Source organism: Chinchilla lanigera, unplaced genomic scaffold (genome assembly GCF_000276665.1).
Source record: "Chinchilla lanigera isolate Chin_1 unplaced genomic scaffold, ChiLan1.0 scaffold00114, whole genome shotgun sequence".
In the NCBI taxonomy this organism is placed as follows: domain Eukaryota; kingdom Metazoa; phylum Chordata; class Mammalia; order Rodentia; family Chinchillidae; genus Chinchilla; species Chinchilla lanigera.
Window position 1 is genome coordinate 1011691 of NW_004955515.1, and position 13819 is coordinate 1025509.

The 13819-nt window shown below is 36.1% G+C and overlaps 1 protein-coding gene across 2 annotated transcripts in view; it reads left to right on the top strand.

Moving 5' to 3' along the window:
• The window catches only part of Auh (AU RNA binding protein/enoyl-CoA hydratase), a gene marked incomplete at its 5' end in the record, with an annotated part of 152242 nt that overhangs the window by 39913 nt on the left and 98510 nt on the right, over positions 1-13819 (top strand). Inside the window, 1 exon segment of one of the 2 annotated variants that reach the window (XM_013506890.1) lies at positions 5506-5592. Coding sequence (XP_013362344.1) covers positions 5506-5592 — 87 coding nt within the window. 2 annotated transcript variants of the gene reach the window in all.

A 13819-nucleotide genomic window follows, 5' to 3' on the forward strand; every position in this document is an offset into this window, starting at 1 on the left:
ACCAAGTCATCTAGAGCACCAGCTGTGGCCTTAGACTGTCTTCACATGTGAGCTTGGCTCCTTTCCATGCTCTTCATTGCTTCCTCCCAACCCCACACATCACAACATTAGCTGTTCTGAGTAACGGTATGTAACAGCAACCAGGTACTAAGCAGCATACTCTGAATTTAAAATTATACTTCCAATTTTAGATGGCAGTGAGTTGAAGCATTTATTATTTTCTTAGAATATCATACTGCATTTAGCTTTTTTGACCTTACCAATGTTTTTCTTTTTTATTAACTTTTAATTCTTCTTTGAAAGAGTTAGTTATGAAGACACTCCAGACATTCAGAAATGTTATCTAAGTTAAGCAGTACAGTAGCTCCAGTGAAAGTGAGGCTCTACATGCCTTGGCCAAGCACCTCACCCCCTCACTGCCACCCACACCTTGTATCCCTAAGGAACAGTTTTGTTCTAGACTCCTTTTTTCAAATATATTTAAGTTGATAAAATTGTATTTATCATGCAAAACATGTTCTTTTGAAGTATGAATGTAGAATGAATGGTGCAGAATGGTTAAATCTAGATAATTAAAATGGGAATTACATCATAGCAGTTTCTACTCTCAATCTCTGAGACATTTAAACATATTATTGCTTCCAGTCACTGTGCTTTATCCTGGGTCTTAGGTTAATTCCTCCTGCCTGGATTTTGTGTCGTCTGGCCAGGATCTCGCGCCTCTCCTGCCACTTTCTATCCCCAGCCTCTGGCAATCACTGTGCTGCTCTCTATTGCTTTGAGGTCATGCTTTCCAGACTTCACCTAAGAGAAAGTCATTCAGGATTTGTCTCCTTGTGTGATAGTGGCCTATCACACTTAACATACTGTCCTCATTCACCGGTGGTATCCCAAATGACAGGGTTTCCTTTGGTAAAGCTGAATAATATTTCATTGTGTTTCTGCCCATTTTCTTGATCCATACATCGGGTGCTGTGTGCTTAGATTGATTCCATATCTTGACTATTGTGAATAATGCTGCAGTGCAAATGAGGTGCATACAGCTGTCTGACACAGTTGATTTCATTTTCTTTGGATGTTTTTAGTAGTTACCCCTTATCCATGGAGGATATATTCCAGGACCTACAGTGGATACCCAATACCAGGAATAGTACTGACCCTCATGCTGGTGCTATAGGTTGGATCTTAAATGTCCAGAAAGGCCAGGCTTCATCCTAGGCTTTGCACTATAGGAGGAGGTGGAACCTCTAATCATGGAGGCTCATGGGATGCCTTTTGGTGATTGGCAGTGGGCTCCCAAGGGGGTTGTGGGAAGCTGACCCTTTTTCCCAGCTATGAGGTGTCATGCCCCTACTGTCTCACTGGGCACCGAGAGCAATAGGGTCAACCAGATGTAGACCAAAATCTCCAAAACTGTGAGCCAAAAGAACCTTTCTCTTTAAAGTTTGGTTCTCTAAGGTAGTTGGTAGAGTGTTAGAAAGCAGACTGACACTATAGACACACCTCAGAGATCCCTTGGGTTCGTAGCAGCGCTACGCTTGTAGTGAAGTTCATGTGGCAGTCAAGTACCTGTCACATGAAGCAAGTCACATGAAGTGACTTTGGCTTTCCAGTGCATATAAAAATTGTTTACACAATACTGTAATTAGGTACAATAGCATTGTTTTAAAAATACATCTTAAAGGTACTTTATTGCTGAAAAATGCTACCGATCAACTGAGCTTCAGCCACTTAAAATCTTTTTGCCAGTATAGGGTCTTGCTGGAGTGCTGATGGTTGTTGACTGATCGAGGTAGTGACTGCTGAAGGTTAGGGTTTCTTAAAAGATGTCACTGAAGTGTGCCGCATTCACTGGCCCTTCCTTTAATAGAAGCTGTCCCATAGCATGTGATGCAGCATAGTAACATTCTACCCCACTGCAGAACTTGTTTCAGAATCGGAGTCCTTCCTTTCAAACCCTGCTGTTGCTTTAGCAACTAATTATATGCAATATCCTAAATCCTTTGCCTTCATTTTAACGCAGTCACAACATCTTCACTGAGTAGATTCCACCTCAAGAAACCACTTTTCTTTGCTCATAAGAAGCAGTTCCTTGTCTGTTAACAGTTTTATCAGATGGTTAGAACAGCTGTCACATTTAATTCTAGTTCTGTAGCTGTTTCTCTTACAACTGAAGTTACTTCCTCATTGAAGTTAGCAAACCTTCAAAGTCATCCAGAAAGGTTGGAATGAACTTCTTTCAAACTCCTGTTACTGACGGTACTTTGAGTTCCTCCTGGACTCATGAATGTCCTTAGTGGCATTAGAGCAGTGAATCCTTTGCAGAAGCTTTTCAGATTACTTCACCCAGATCCATTAGATTTAGAATTACTAATCTGTGACAGCTGGGATCTTATCAAAGTATTTCTCAAATACAATGATTTGGAAGTCAAAAACTGCTCCTCCTTAGGTCACAGAATGGATGTCTGGTTATTGGGCGCAAAAATACTGATCTCACTGAACATCTCCATGAGAGAGCTTGGTGACGAGGTGCATTGCCAGTAGTAGTGTTTTGGGAGGACTCTTGTTTCTGACTAGTGGTTCTTAACCTTAGGTTTAAAATACCAATAAATAGGTTTATGTTGTCCACTTTGTGTGTACTCACAGCACACAGGCAGGGTAATCTGGTCTCATTCTTACGGCTGTAGGAGTTTGGGAAGGGTAGGTGAGCATTGGATTTAATTTAAAGATAAGGACAGCATTAGTCCCTAATAAGAGAGTCAACCAGGCATTGTCTTCTGGTACTGATAGACTTCTTGATATAAGGTAGCAGCAAACCTTCAGTTAAAAAAAATGCAGTATATGTGAAGTGCAATAGCCTGAAAGCACAATAAAATTAAATATGCCTTTTTTTTCCTATTCATTCTTACTGCAGATCTCAGCAGCCTCATTATACAATTTATTTCTTTCCTTATCAAGTCAAGAACTTTTATCTTTTCATTTAAACAGAGTATTTAAGGGTTGTTTTTAAAGGACTGTCTGACTTGCTAGCATCACTACTCTTGTACTTTATGTTCATTATTAAGTAAAATAAAGGAATTGAAAAGAAGACAGTTGAAAACAAGGGTTGCTGAACATACTGCAGTGCTGTGACAGTCAGTCTGATAACTTAGGTGGTAACCAACTACCTTACAGATGGATGTCATACAGGATGACACTCTACATGGTTTATATCCAGAGTGAGAAGGAAAAGGACAGTGCGAAATTTTATCGCACAACTCAGAATGATGGGCAGTTTAAAACTTAGGAATTTTTTCTGGAATTTTCCATTTAATATATTTGGACCACTTTTGTGAGTGAGTAACAAAACAGTGGAGAAACCCATGAATGAGGAAGGACGAGTCTATGCCCAGTGGTGGGATTGCTGGGTCCTAATAGTAGTTTTGTTGTTAGTGTTTTGAGGAACCTCCTTACAGTTTCCATAACGGCTGAAATAGTTGACATTCCCATCAGTAACCTTCAAAGGCTCTCTTTTCTTTCCATTTTCATCAGCACCCTGGCCTTTATCTTTTTGAGAATTGCTGTTATAAACTGGTGTAGGATGACATCTTCTTGTAATTTAGTTTGCATTTCCCCGATAATTAGGGATATGAACACTTTTTCACATTTTGACTATTCGTCTGTCTTCTTTTAAGAAATGCCTATTTATATCCTTTGCCCATTTTTAAAATCAGGTTATTTGTGTTCTTGCTGAGTTGTTTGAGTTTCTTACGTTTTACACATTGACCCATGACTAGCTGTCTGGTTTGCAAATATTTTCTCCCATTCTTTTACTTCCTTTGCTATGCATAAGCAATCCCATTTGTCTGTTTTTTCCTCTTGTTAGCATTCTTGTTTTGAAAATGTATGTAAGTGGTTATTATGTATCTTTCTATAATTATATTTTTCATTCAGTAGATTATCTATATTGATACTCTTAATTCTTTCATTTTTGTTTCATATGTAATACTGTTTATAAATATCCTACTTTTATTAATTCCCTTGTTGATAGAGATTTAGGTTATTTCCAATGTTTTGCTATTTTATTAATGTTGCATTGAATGTTATTTATGTTTCTTGTTTGTATGTTTGAGGTTTTCTGTGATATGTATATAATACATAAGAACTAAGGAAGAGTGTGTGATAAGCACTTTGTCAACTCCAGTTCTGCCTGCCTTGGAAAGTGGATGAGTCCTGTTTATCCTTGATACCGTGCATAGTCATGCATAATATATAGTGGACCAATAAGAGAGTAAAGAGCTCTAAAATGTTTTGTTTGAATGAGAACCAACTATTTCTAGATCTTTAGCTTTATTGAAATTTCTTTGTTGAGTTCAGAGTTAATGATCTCTTTTCTCCCTCAAACTTTCTGTCTTCTGGCCTGAGCTTCTCAGAGTGCTGGCAATACAGGTGTGAGCCACTCAGGCCTGGCTAGAGAGTTAATGCTCTCTTTTTTTGTTTGTTTGCTTTGTTTTTTGAGATAGGCTTGCTTTGTAGTCTAGGCTGGCCTTGAACTCGATATGTTGCCAAGGGAGGGCCTCCAAATTGTGGCAATCCTCCTGCGTTAGCCTCCTGAGTGATAGGATTACAGGCATGCTCCACCACAGCTGGCTGAGGTAATGATCCCTTAAGGAATTCCATAAGTGTGTTTTTCTGTGTTCCAAAATTAGGATTATGTAATAAAATCATGATTATGAATTTGTTTCTTGGTTCATACTGTAAAGCCAGCATTTCTCAGATTTGATGTGCAGGAGCCAGGGTGGTGTCCATGAAGTCAGGGTGGCCTGATGGCACGGAATGCAGTGTGCACATCATTGGCTTGGCCTTGTCCCAGTGAAGCTGTGTCAGTAGGACTGCCAGAGTCCTTGCAGGAGCCAAGGTGCTGGTACTAGTGTGTCATCGGTCAACATGAATGTGTTTATTTACTTTTATTATTTTTTTGTGGTGCTGCAAGTTGGATCCAGGCCTTCACATGTGGAAGGCAAGCGCTCTATCCCTGCGCTGCATCTTCAGACCTTTTGTGTTTTACCTTGAGACAGGGTCTTGATAAGTTGTTCAGGCTAGCCTCAAACTTTTGATAATCCTGCCGCAGCCCCCTGACTACCAGGGGTTTATGGCATGTGCCACCGTACTTGGCTTTACTTGTATTTTTAAATAAAGAGACACATAAAGTTTTTCTTAGGTTTAGTTTCTTTTAGAATAATTATCAATCAGTGCATTGTGGACAGTTTCTTCTTTGAGAGTGGGAGGGGTCTGGAGGCCTGGAAGCTCAAGAGGCACTGCCCTAGCACGTTGCAGTCTGTGAACAAGCAAATGCTGTATTCTGGCTGATAGTGGTCACTGGGAGAAGAGCTTAGGTTAGAGAATTCCTTACCAGATGACTCAGGGGACCTTCCAGTTACGCGTTAATCTTAAGTAAAGTTTCAGTTCTTTGCCTTACAGTTTTGTGTATAACAAGATTATATTTGTAAATGAAATACTTTGCAGGTGCTGACCTTAAGGAAAGAGCCAAAATGCATTCCAGTGAAGTTGGTCCTTTTGTCTCCAAGATCAGAGCGGTGATTAATGACATTGGTAAGCACACTTAATTCTCCTTTCAAAATGCTAAGGGGTGTCACTCAGGTCAGAGTTAAAGCTACATACTGTCTTTTTATCTAAACTTTGGTCAAATACTTTATAAGTAGGTAATCATAACCCACAGCTGGTCATTTCAAAATAGCACTATTCAATTGGAAAAAAAAAGGTTGTGTAAGACATTGTGTAACTACAGATTACTCCTGTGTTTGATAGTATGGCATTCAGTATACTTATTATAAAATAAGAAATTGACATGGCCATTTATTTAAGGTGTCTTTATCTTTTAAGTAACTATGCAAACATTTATGGATTTGGGTCTTGTTCCACAAGTACTATCATGCTGTATCCTCAGAATTACAGTACAGATAGATCAGGGTACTTTCTTGTTACCAGTTTTCAATTTACTGTTGCATACTTACTCATAGTAATCAGAAATTTTAAATTATTTCATTAATGAACATTTAGGGTTTTTTATTTTTTATATTTTTGTATTTATTGATTTTCATTAAAGCAGTGAATATCCTTCTATATAACAATAGATTCCTAAGCATTGTAAAAATTTATATTTCCACAAGTTAAGAGACAATACCTGTTCTGTCATACTATTGTGGGCATCTAATGCTGCTGTTGAGTTTTTCAAAAGAAAATAAAGAGACATCTCATCATTTTCATTTCTCCACATGCATTTGTGGTGTTTTATCTTTCAAATTAGGTGTACCTTTTTCCTTCTGTAAATTGCCTTTTCACATCCTTTATCCTTCTGTAGGATCATTTAATATTTATTTAAAATAAATTTTTTTTTTGTTTTGTCCCCTGTGGTACTAGGGTTTGAATTAGGCCACATGTATGCCAGGCAAGTGCTCTACCACTGAGCTATAACCCCAACCCTAAAAGATTTGAATATTAATATTTTGTTATGCAGTGCATTATAGAGAATGTCTTTTCACTGCCACTCTTATTTGAGTTCAGTAGGTTTCTACCATTATTCTTCCTCCTTAAAATTTTTCTTTGTTGATATTCACATACCAGCTTTTCCATATGAATTTAGTACTGTTATTTTTCAGAGCAAAGGGAAAATACTCTACCAGGATGTAATGGCTGTGACTGGAATTTTATTAAATTATGTTAAGTAAGGAAAAGAACATTTTATGATTCTGAATTTTTCTATCCATAGTATGGGTACCTCCTTTTTGAGGAGCTATTTGCTTTTTAATGTCCTTCAAGAAAGTTTTATCATTTTGTCCATATTGGTCTTGATTTTATGCCATTTTTTTCACCCTCAAATTTATTCCTAGCTCTTTTGTAGCATCTATTCTTTTGAATGTGTTCTTCCTCATACTTTCTTTTTTTTTTTTTTTCCCCTGATACGGGCGGGAACTCATGACCTTGCACTTGCTAGGCAGGCGCTGTGCCGCTGAGCTAAATCCCCAGCCCCTCTTCCTCATACTTTCATTGCAGTCTTGGTCTATAGGAAAGTTACTAAATTAGGTGTGCTTATTTTATATCAGGTCAACTTACTAATTACTTGTGTTACTGTTCTTCCTTAATTAATTCTCTTGTGTTTTCCAGGTGAAAAGCTCATTATCGATCAATAATTATTTATAAATTGTGCAGTTTTATCTTTTTCTTTCTCAACTTTTTAATCTTATGTATTTTTCATTTTCTTTTCACACTGGGTAAGGCCCTTAGTACAATACTCATTTGTTGAGGTGAGTGTGTTTATCCTTATCTGTCTTTCACTTTGGAGAGTACCTTTAATATTTTGCCACAAATTGTCAGATTCAGGAAAATTGTTTTTTATTTTAATTTGTACTGTTTTTTAATCTAAGAAAAAATTAACATTTATCAGTGCTTGTAAAATATATGTCAGAATTATAACTGGTATACAGTTACATTAGTAAACTTACTAATGCTGCACTGATCTTATGTGTCTGGAATAAACTCTACATGGTCATTGTGATTAGGGATAGTGGTGGTTTTTAATGTGGAGTCAACTTGAATATTTTTGGTATAATCATAAATGACATTAACCTAATTTTGTTTTTCGTGTTACTGTTTTCTGGATTGTTTGTCAAAATTACATTCCTTCTATAGTATGAGGTGAAAGGTTTGCATCTTTTCCTGTGATGTATAGAGAAATTATCTTTTATATGAAACAAGAGTAAAATTTGGCCATTTAATACCTTTTGGAGTCTTATGTTAGTTTAGATTTAAAATATACATGTTTTAATTTCTGTAATGGCTGTTGACTTAGTAGTTGCCTGTGCTACATGTTTAACATGAAAGTAAAAGTTGATGCTGCTTGTAGTTTTATATTTACACTAATTTTTTTAATTTTAGAAACTTGCTTCTTGCTTGACCCAGGACTTTTTCATTATCTTTCAGAGATTTAAGGCCTAAGGGCTTACTGTTGTTTGGTAGGGGCTTAAGATTTTGCACGTAGGGCTGATTTATTCTTGGTAAAATTCATGGACTAAGAATGAAACATACAAATTGCAAATAAATAGTGGGTTGGAGAGAGTAGTAAGAAAAGCAAAACTCAGAAGTTTATCAAATCTTAAAAATGTAAAAATGAAAGCAGTAGGGTAAACTTAAAATGTCTAATTACCAATAATGCCAATTGATGAAACTGCTATTAATGTTAAAATCAGTTGTGTATTGTTAACAAGCCACATCTGGTATAGCTTCCTTTTTTTTTTTTTTTTTTTTTTCTTTCTTTTTTTTTTTTTTTTTTTTTTTTTTTTTAAACCAGATTATTAACCAAATGAAAGGTCATGTCAGTATTGGTATCAAGCAGAACTTTAAGATGAAAAGTACTATTGGAGAGAGAGTTGCAGCATGTGATAAAATATTCATCTTTTTAGGAGGCATATCTCTAAATCTTTGTATATCTAAAAACAAGTTTTAAAATGCACAAGTAAAATGATACAGATAAATTTGTCTGTATTTAGCAAAATTATTGTTGTGGGTAAATTTCTCAAAAGTTAATAAAACTATTTGAACAGCTTGATTATCAAGTCTGGTGTAATGGACTCTTAACCTCAAATTACAGGGTATATAATATTCTCATTAACATACAAAGCATTTACAAAAATGTGTCACACTAGACCCTAAAGTCTGTTGAATTTCAGAAAATTGGTATAGATCAACCTTGTTCTGTCTATGATACAGGTAAGTGAAAATAATATTAATATGTAGAGATTTCTAACTCATATATAGTATCTGTAAATTTAAAAGGAACTACTAAATAATTCAGGAGTCAAAGAAGAAAATACATACAAAGAAAAGTTCTGAGACTGATTATAAAATTAATATATATCTAAATAATTGAAGTTTGTATTTGAGGGAAATTCATAATCTCAAATTCGTGTTATTCATAATCTCAAATTCAAGAGAAAAACCACTGACACTGGAGTTACATATTACCTTAAAAAGTAATTTTAAAAAACAACATAAAATTATAATGAACCTGAAAGGAACAGAGATTACAGTTGTCTTACACAAGCTTTTCCACAGACCACTGTAGTGAGCGTTTACTCCTAGACTCATCTCAGACTAGTGTAACCTTCATGTTTACAGCTGACAAAAACAGGGAAGAAAAGAACAAGATGAGCCAGTCTCACTGGGAACGTAGAGAAATCCAGCAGGAAGGACCACTTGGGGGTTTCCCCAGGAATGTGAGGGTAGGTTCTGTTTGCAAATATTATTTAGTTTATGATATTAAGCAATTAAGATAAAATACATGCACTTCAGTAGATTGAGAAAAAGCATTTGAGAAATGGTCAGATTCTTTAATTCACGGAAAATACTGTCTATAAATTACGGATAGAAGAAAAGTCCTTGGCCTGATGAAAAATCTGTTTCTTACTAGTAAAGTATTAGCGGCCATTCCTACAACCAAGAACTACACAGGTGAGTCTGTGTTACCACCTCTGCCCAGTATTGTTCTGAAATCCTTCCCTGGGGAGAAATAAATACAGTAAACACCGGAAAAGAGTAAGACTGTCTTTCGCAATTGGTATGAATGTCTCCATCAGAAAGCTAGAAAGATCAACAGATTACTAAAAAAGAACTGTCACAAGATGGCTGTATATGAGATCCATATTAGAAATAACTGCCTTTCTTTATATCTGCAGTAGACAAAAGATATACACAAAGATACCATTGACACTAGGAACAAAAATAAATCTAGGAATATGCGCCATATACATATGGGAATATATATGGGAAAATTATGATACTTTATTCTAAAAGAAAGATATATACATAATAAAATGGAGATACATATGCTTTTCAACAGAAAGATTCAAAATCAAAAAGTTAATTCTCATCAATGATGTACAGGTTCAGTGTAATTACACTAAATTCTTAGCATTAATTTTGTGAAGGACTTGGACGAAAAAGAGCAACTGCCACAGCAAGACAACCGAAAGAAAAGTGTGCTCCACGAAGCCCAAGAAAGAGTGGTGAATGAAGGAACCATAGTGTTTGTCGACCCTGGTCATTTGAAGTTTATGCAACCTTGCTAATGCCCAATACTTCGAAATAATCAAGTTGTTTTCCACCCAGATACCTCATATTTGCAGGGAAGGGACTGGTCATATGACTAATATTTCAAAAATCTGAAAATTCACCATTTCCTTTTTTTTTTTTTTGGTATGGGGAATTGAACTCAGGATCTCATGCTTGCCAGGCAGGTGCTGCACCACTGAGCTATATCTTCAGCCCTCACCACTTCCTTTAAATGAAACAAAAACCATAGGATTTTTTTAAAGAGAAAAACAACTGAATTTTGTTCTAGGATTTTGGAGTTACCATTCAAGAACAGACTTTCTAAGAACCTAAGAAAACTGTGAACTGCATGAAATACAGAACTTCTTCCTAATCTCTAGTAAACAAGAATAATTTTCAAATAAGTCCAGTACATTTACATTCCTCAGACTCTCATTAAAAGCAGCTAAAGCCTACCTAAACCTAGGAGGCTCTGCTTTAAGAAAATGAGAAAATCAAGTGAGAATTTGTGAAATATGGCCCGAAAAGAAAGATGGAGATCTCTGTGCGCTGTCTGGTCCATGAATCCCATTTTGTTAAACACCAAAGGGTTTTCTTGCATTTGAGATATCTTAAAACTAGGAGATATTTTTTAAAATGCATAAGTTAGCTTTTCTTGAAAATAATAAAAATGAACATAAGAAAGAAGAGGAAAAGTATTCAGTAAATAAGAAGTATCGGCAGTGCTCAAGATAGATGAATCTTAGAAAAAGGAAAATGTTTATGGACAAGAGATGGTGAGCCCAGTGCTCTGGGAGACTGAGGCAGGAGGATCACAACTGAGCACTTTAATGGGGTCACTGTCTTCAAATTTGAAAAGGGCTAGAAATATAGCTCAGTGGAAAGGTCCCAGTTTCGATCTCCAGTACTGCAAAACAGAAAAAAAAGAAAGATAGACAGGTTTGTCCTAACCTGGAACATACAAACAATATATTTTACACACAATGAAGCATAGTAATAACAAACTCCCACACAGTTAACACCCAGAGTTAGAGTGAGGTCAGGGTTAATACCTGTACCTACTCATCTGCTGTCCACCTGTTCTACCTGCCTTCCCAAACCCAAAGGCAACCATTACCTGTTGTCTGTTATTACCATTCTTCTATTACTTTTATGCACATACATGATTTCGTTACACACACATCGTCAAACAAAACTGTTTACTTTTGCATACTTTTGATTTTATAAAAATTATATCACACTGCTTTTAAGTGAATCTTATGCTTTGAAGATTTCAACCTGATTTGGTTTTGTAAACTTATTTTAAAAAATAAAAAAGGGAAAACATATTAACAAACATATCCATTTACAAAATAGCATAAGAACAATATAAACAAAACAGAGTTACAGACAAAGTTGTAGGAAATTAACAGTGGTTGTTGTATTACTTACTGGTATCTTCAAAGTGGTTTCTCAGAAAACAAATAGAGACATACAAGATTGATCAAACAACTGTTCCTTTCTGTAATGGAATAGAAGACAGTAGTACAACTATGTTAGCTATCCTGTGTATACATACTTACATAATTTCTCCTTCTTTCCCTTCTCTTTTTCCACACCCCAGTTGCCCTTTACTTTTGAGCATTTTCCTTTCATTTCACAATGTCTATCATACCTCCTAGTTTTTATTCACTCTTTCAGATCTTACACTACTGACAATACGATGCTTACACTTGCAGGTCTGATTTATTTCACTTATGAGTATGGTCTGTAGTTGTAACCATTTACCTGTAAAAGCCTCAAGTTTATCTTTCTTTATAGCTGAGTAATACCCCTTATATAAAAGTACCACAATTTTTTTATCCAGTCCTCAGTGGATGGACATTTGGGTTGCTTCCACAATTTAGTAGTTACAAATTGTGTGACTACAAACATGGGTGCACATATATCGCTGTGATATGACATTTTCAGATCTTCTGGGAAGATACCCAGAAGGAGAATAGCTGGGTTGAATGGGACCTCTAGACCTAGTTTTCTGAGGAATCTCCAAACTGATTTCCACAGTAGTTTCACCAGTCTGCATTCCCACCAGCAGTGGAGAAGGGTTCCTATTTCTCCACAGCCTCACCAGCATTTGTTATTGGTTGATTTCTTAATGCTAGCCATTCTTACTGGAGTGAGATGAAATCTCAGTGTTATTTTAATTTGCATTTCTCGAATGACTAATAATGTTAAACATTTTCTGATTTATTTATTTGCCATTTGTATTTCTTTATCTGAGAAGTGTGTATTCATCTCAGCTGCCCATTTTTGGATTGGGTCTTTGAATTTAGGGGGGCTGATGTTTATTAATTCTTTATATGTTCTAGATAGAAGTCCCTTGTCCAAGGGACAGCGAGCTAAAATCATTTCCAAGTTTGTGGGTTTTCTTTTTACTCTGCTGGTGATTTCTTTAGATGTGCAGAAACTTTTCAGCAGGATAAGATGCTGGTTGTTCATTCTTTGAAGTGTTTCATGTGCAGTTTGTTTTTTGTTCATGAACTCTCTGCCTACCCCTATGTCTTCAAGGTTTTTACCTACTTTCTCTTCCAATAAATTTAGTGTTTCTGGTTTAATATTGAGATCTGTGAGCCATTTTGACTTGAATTTGGTACATGGTGATAGACTTGGGTCTATTTTCAGTGTTGGGCAGGTGGCAAGCCAATTTTTCCAGCACCATTTATTAAAGAGACTTATCATTCTTCCAGTGAGTTTGTTTGTCCCCTTTATCAAAGATTAGGTGACTGAGTGTGTTTGTGGTTGTGGCTGTGTCTTCCAGTCTGTTCCGTTGATCTTCTGGTCTGTTTTTTACCCAGTACGGGATTGATTTTATGACAGTAGCTTTGTAGTATAATTTCAGGTCAGGGGTTTTGATTCTACCTGACTTGTCCTTGTTGCCCAGGATTGCTTTTGTTATTCTGGGTCTCTTCTAGTTCCGGATGAATTTAAGGAATGTTTTCTCTAGGTCTGTGGGGTATGCTGATGGTAGTTTGCACTGAGTCTGTACAACAATTTTGGTAGTATGGCCATTTTCACAACATTGGTTCTTCCTATCCATGAGCAAGGAACATTTTTCCATTTATTGAAATTCTCTTCGATCTCTTTTTTCAGAGTACTGTAGTTTTCACTGAATAGATCTTTTACTTCTTTCATTAGATTGATTCCAAAATATTTTAATTTCTTGGATGCTATTGTTTTTTTTTTTGTTGTTGTTTTTTTTTTTGGGTTTTTCTCCGGTACCGGGAACCGAACTCACGACCTTGCGCTCGCCAGGCAGGCGCTTTTGCCGCTGAGCTAAATCCCCAGCCCCTTCTTGGATGCTATTGTGAAAGGTATGGTTTCATTAATTTCTCTCTCAGTCTGTTTGTTGTTTGTGTATAGGAATACTATTGATTTTGGGTTGTTGACTTTGTATCTAGCTACACTGCTGAATTTGTTGATTAATTCAAGGATTCTTCTTGTGGAGTTTTTGGGTCTTCCATGTCATCTGCAAATAGTGATAGTTTTACTTCTTCCTTTCCTATTCTTATTCTTTCTTATTCTTATTCCTTTTATTTCTCTCTCTTGTCTAATTACTCTGGCTAATACTTCCAGAACTATGTTGAACAGGAGTGGTGACAGCAGACATCCTTGTCTTCTTCCTGATTTTCAAGTAAAAGCTTTCAGTTTTTGTCCAGATGCTGGTTGTTGGTTT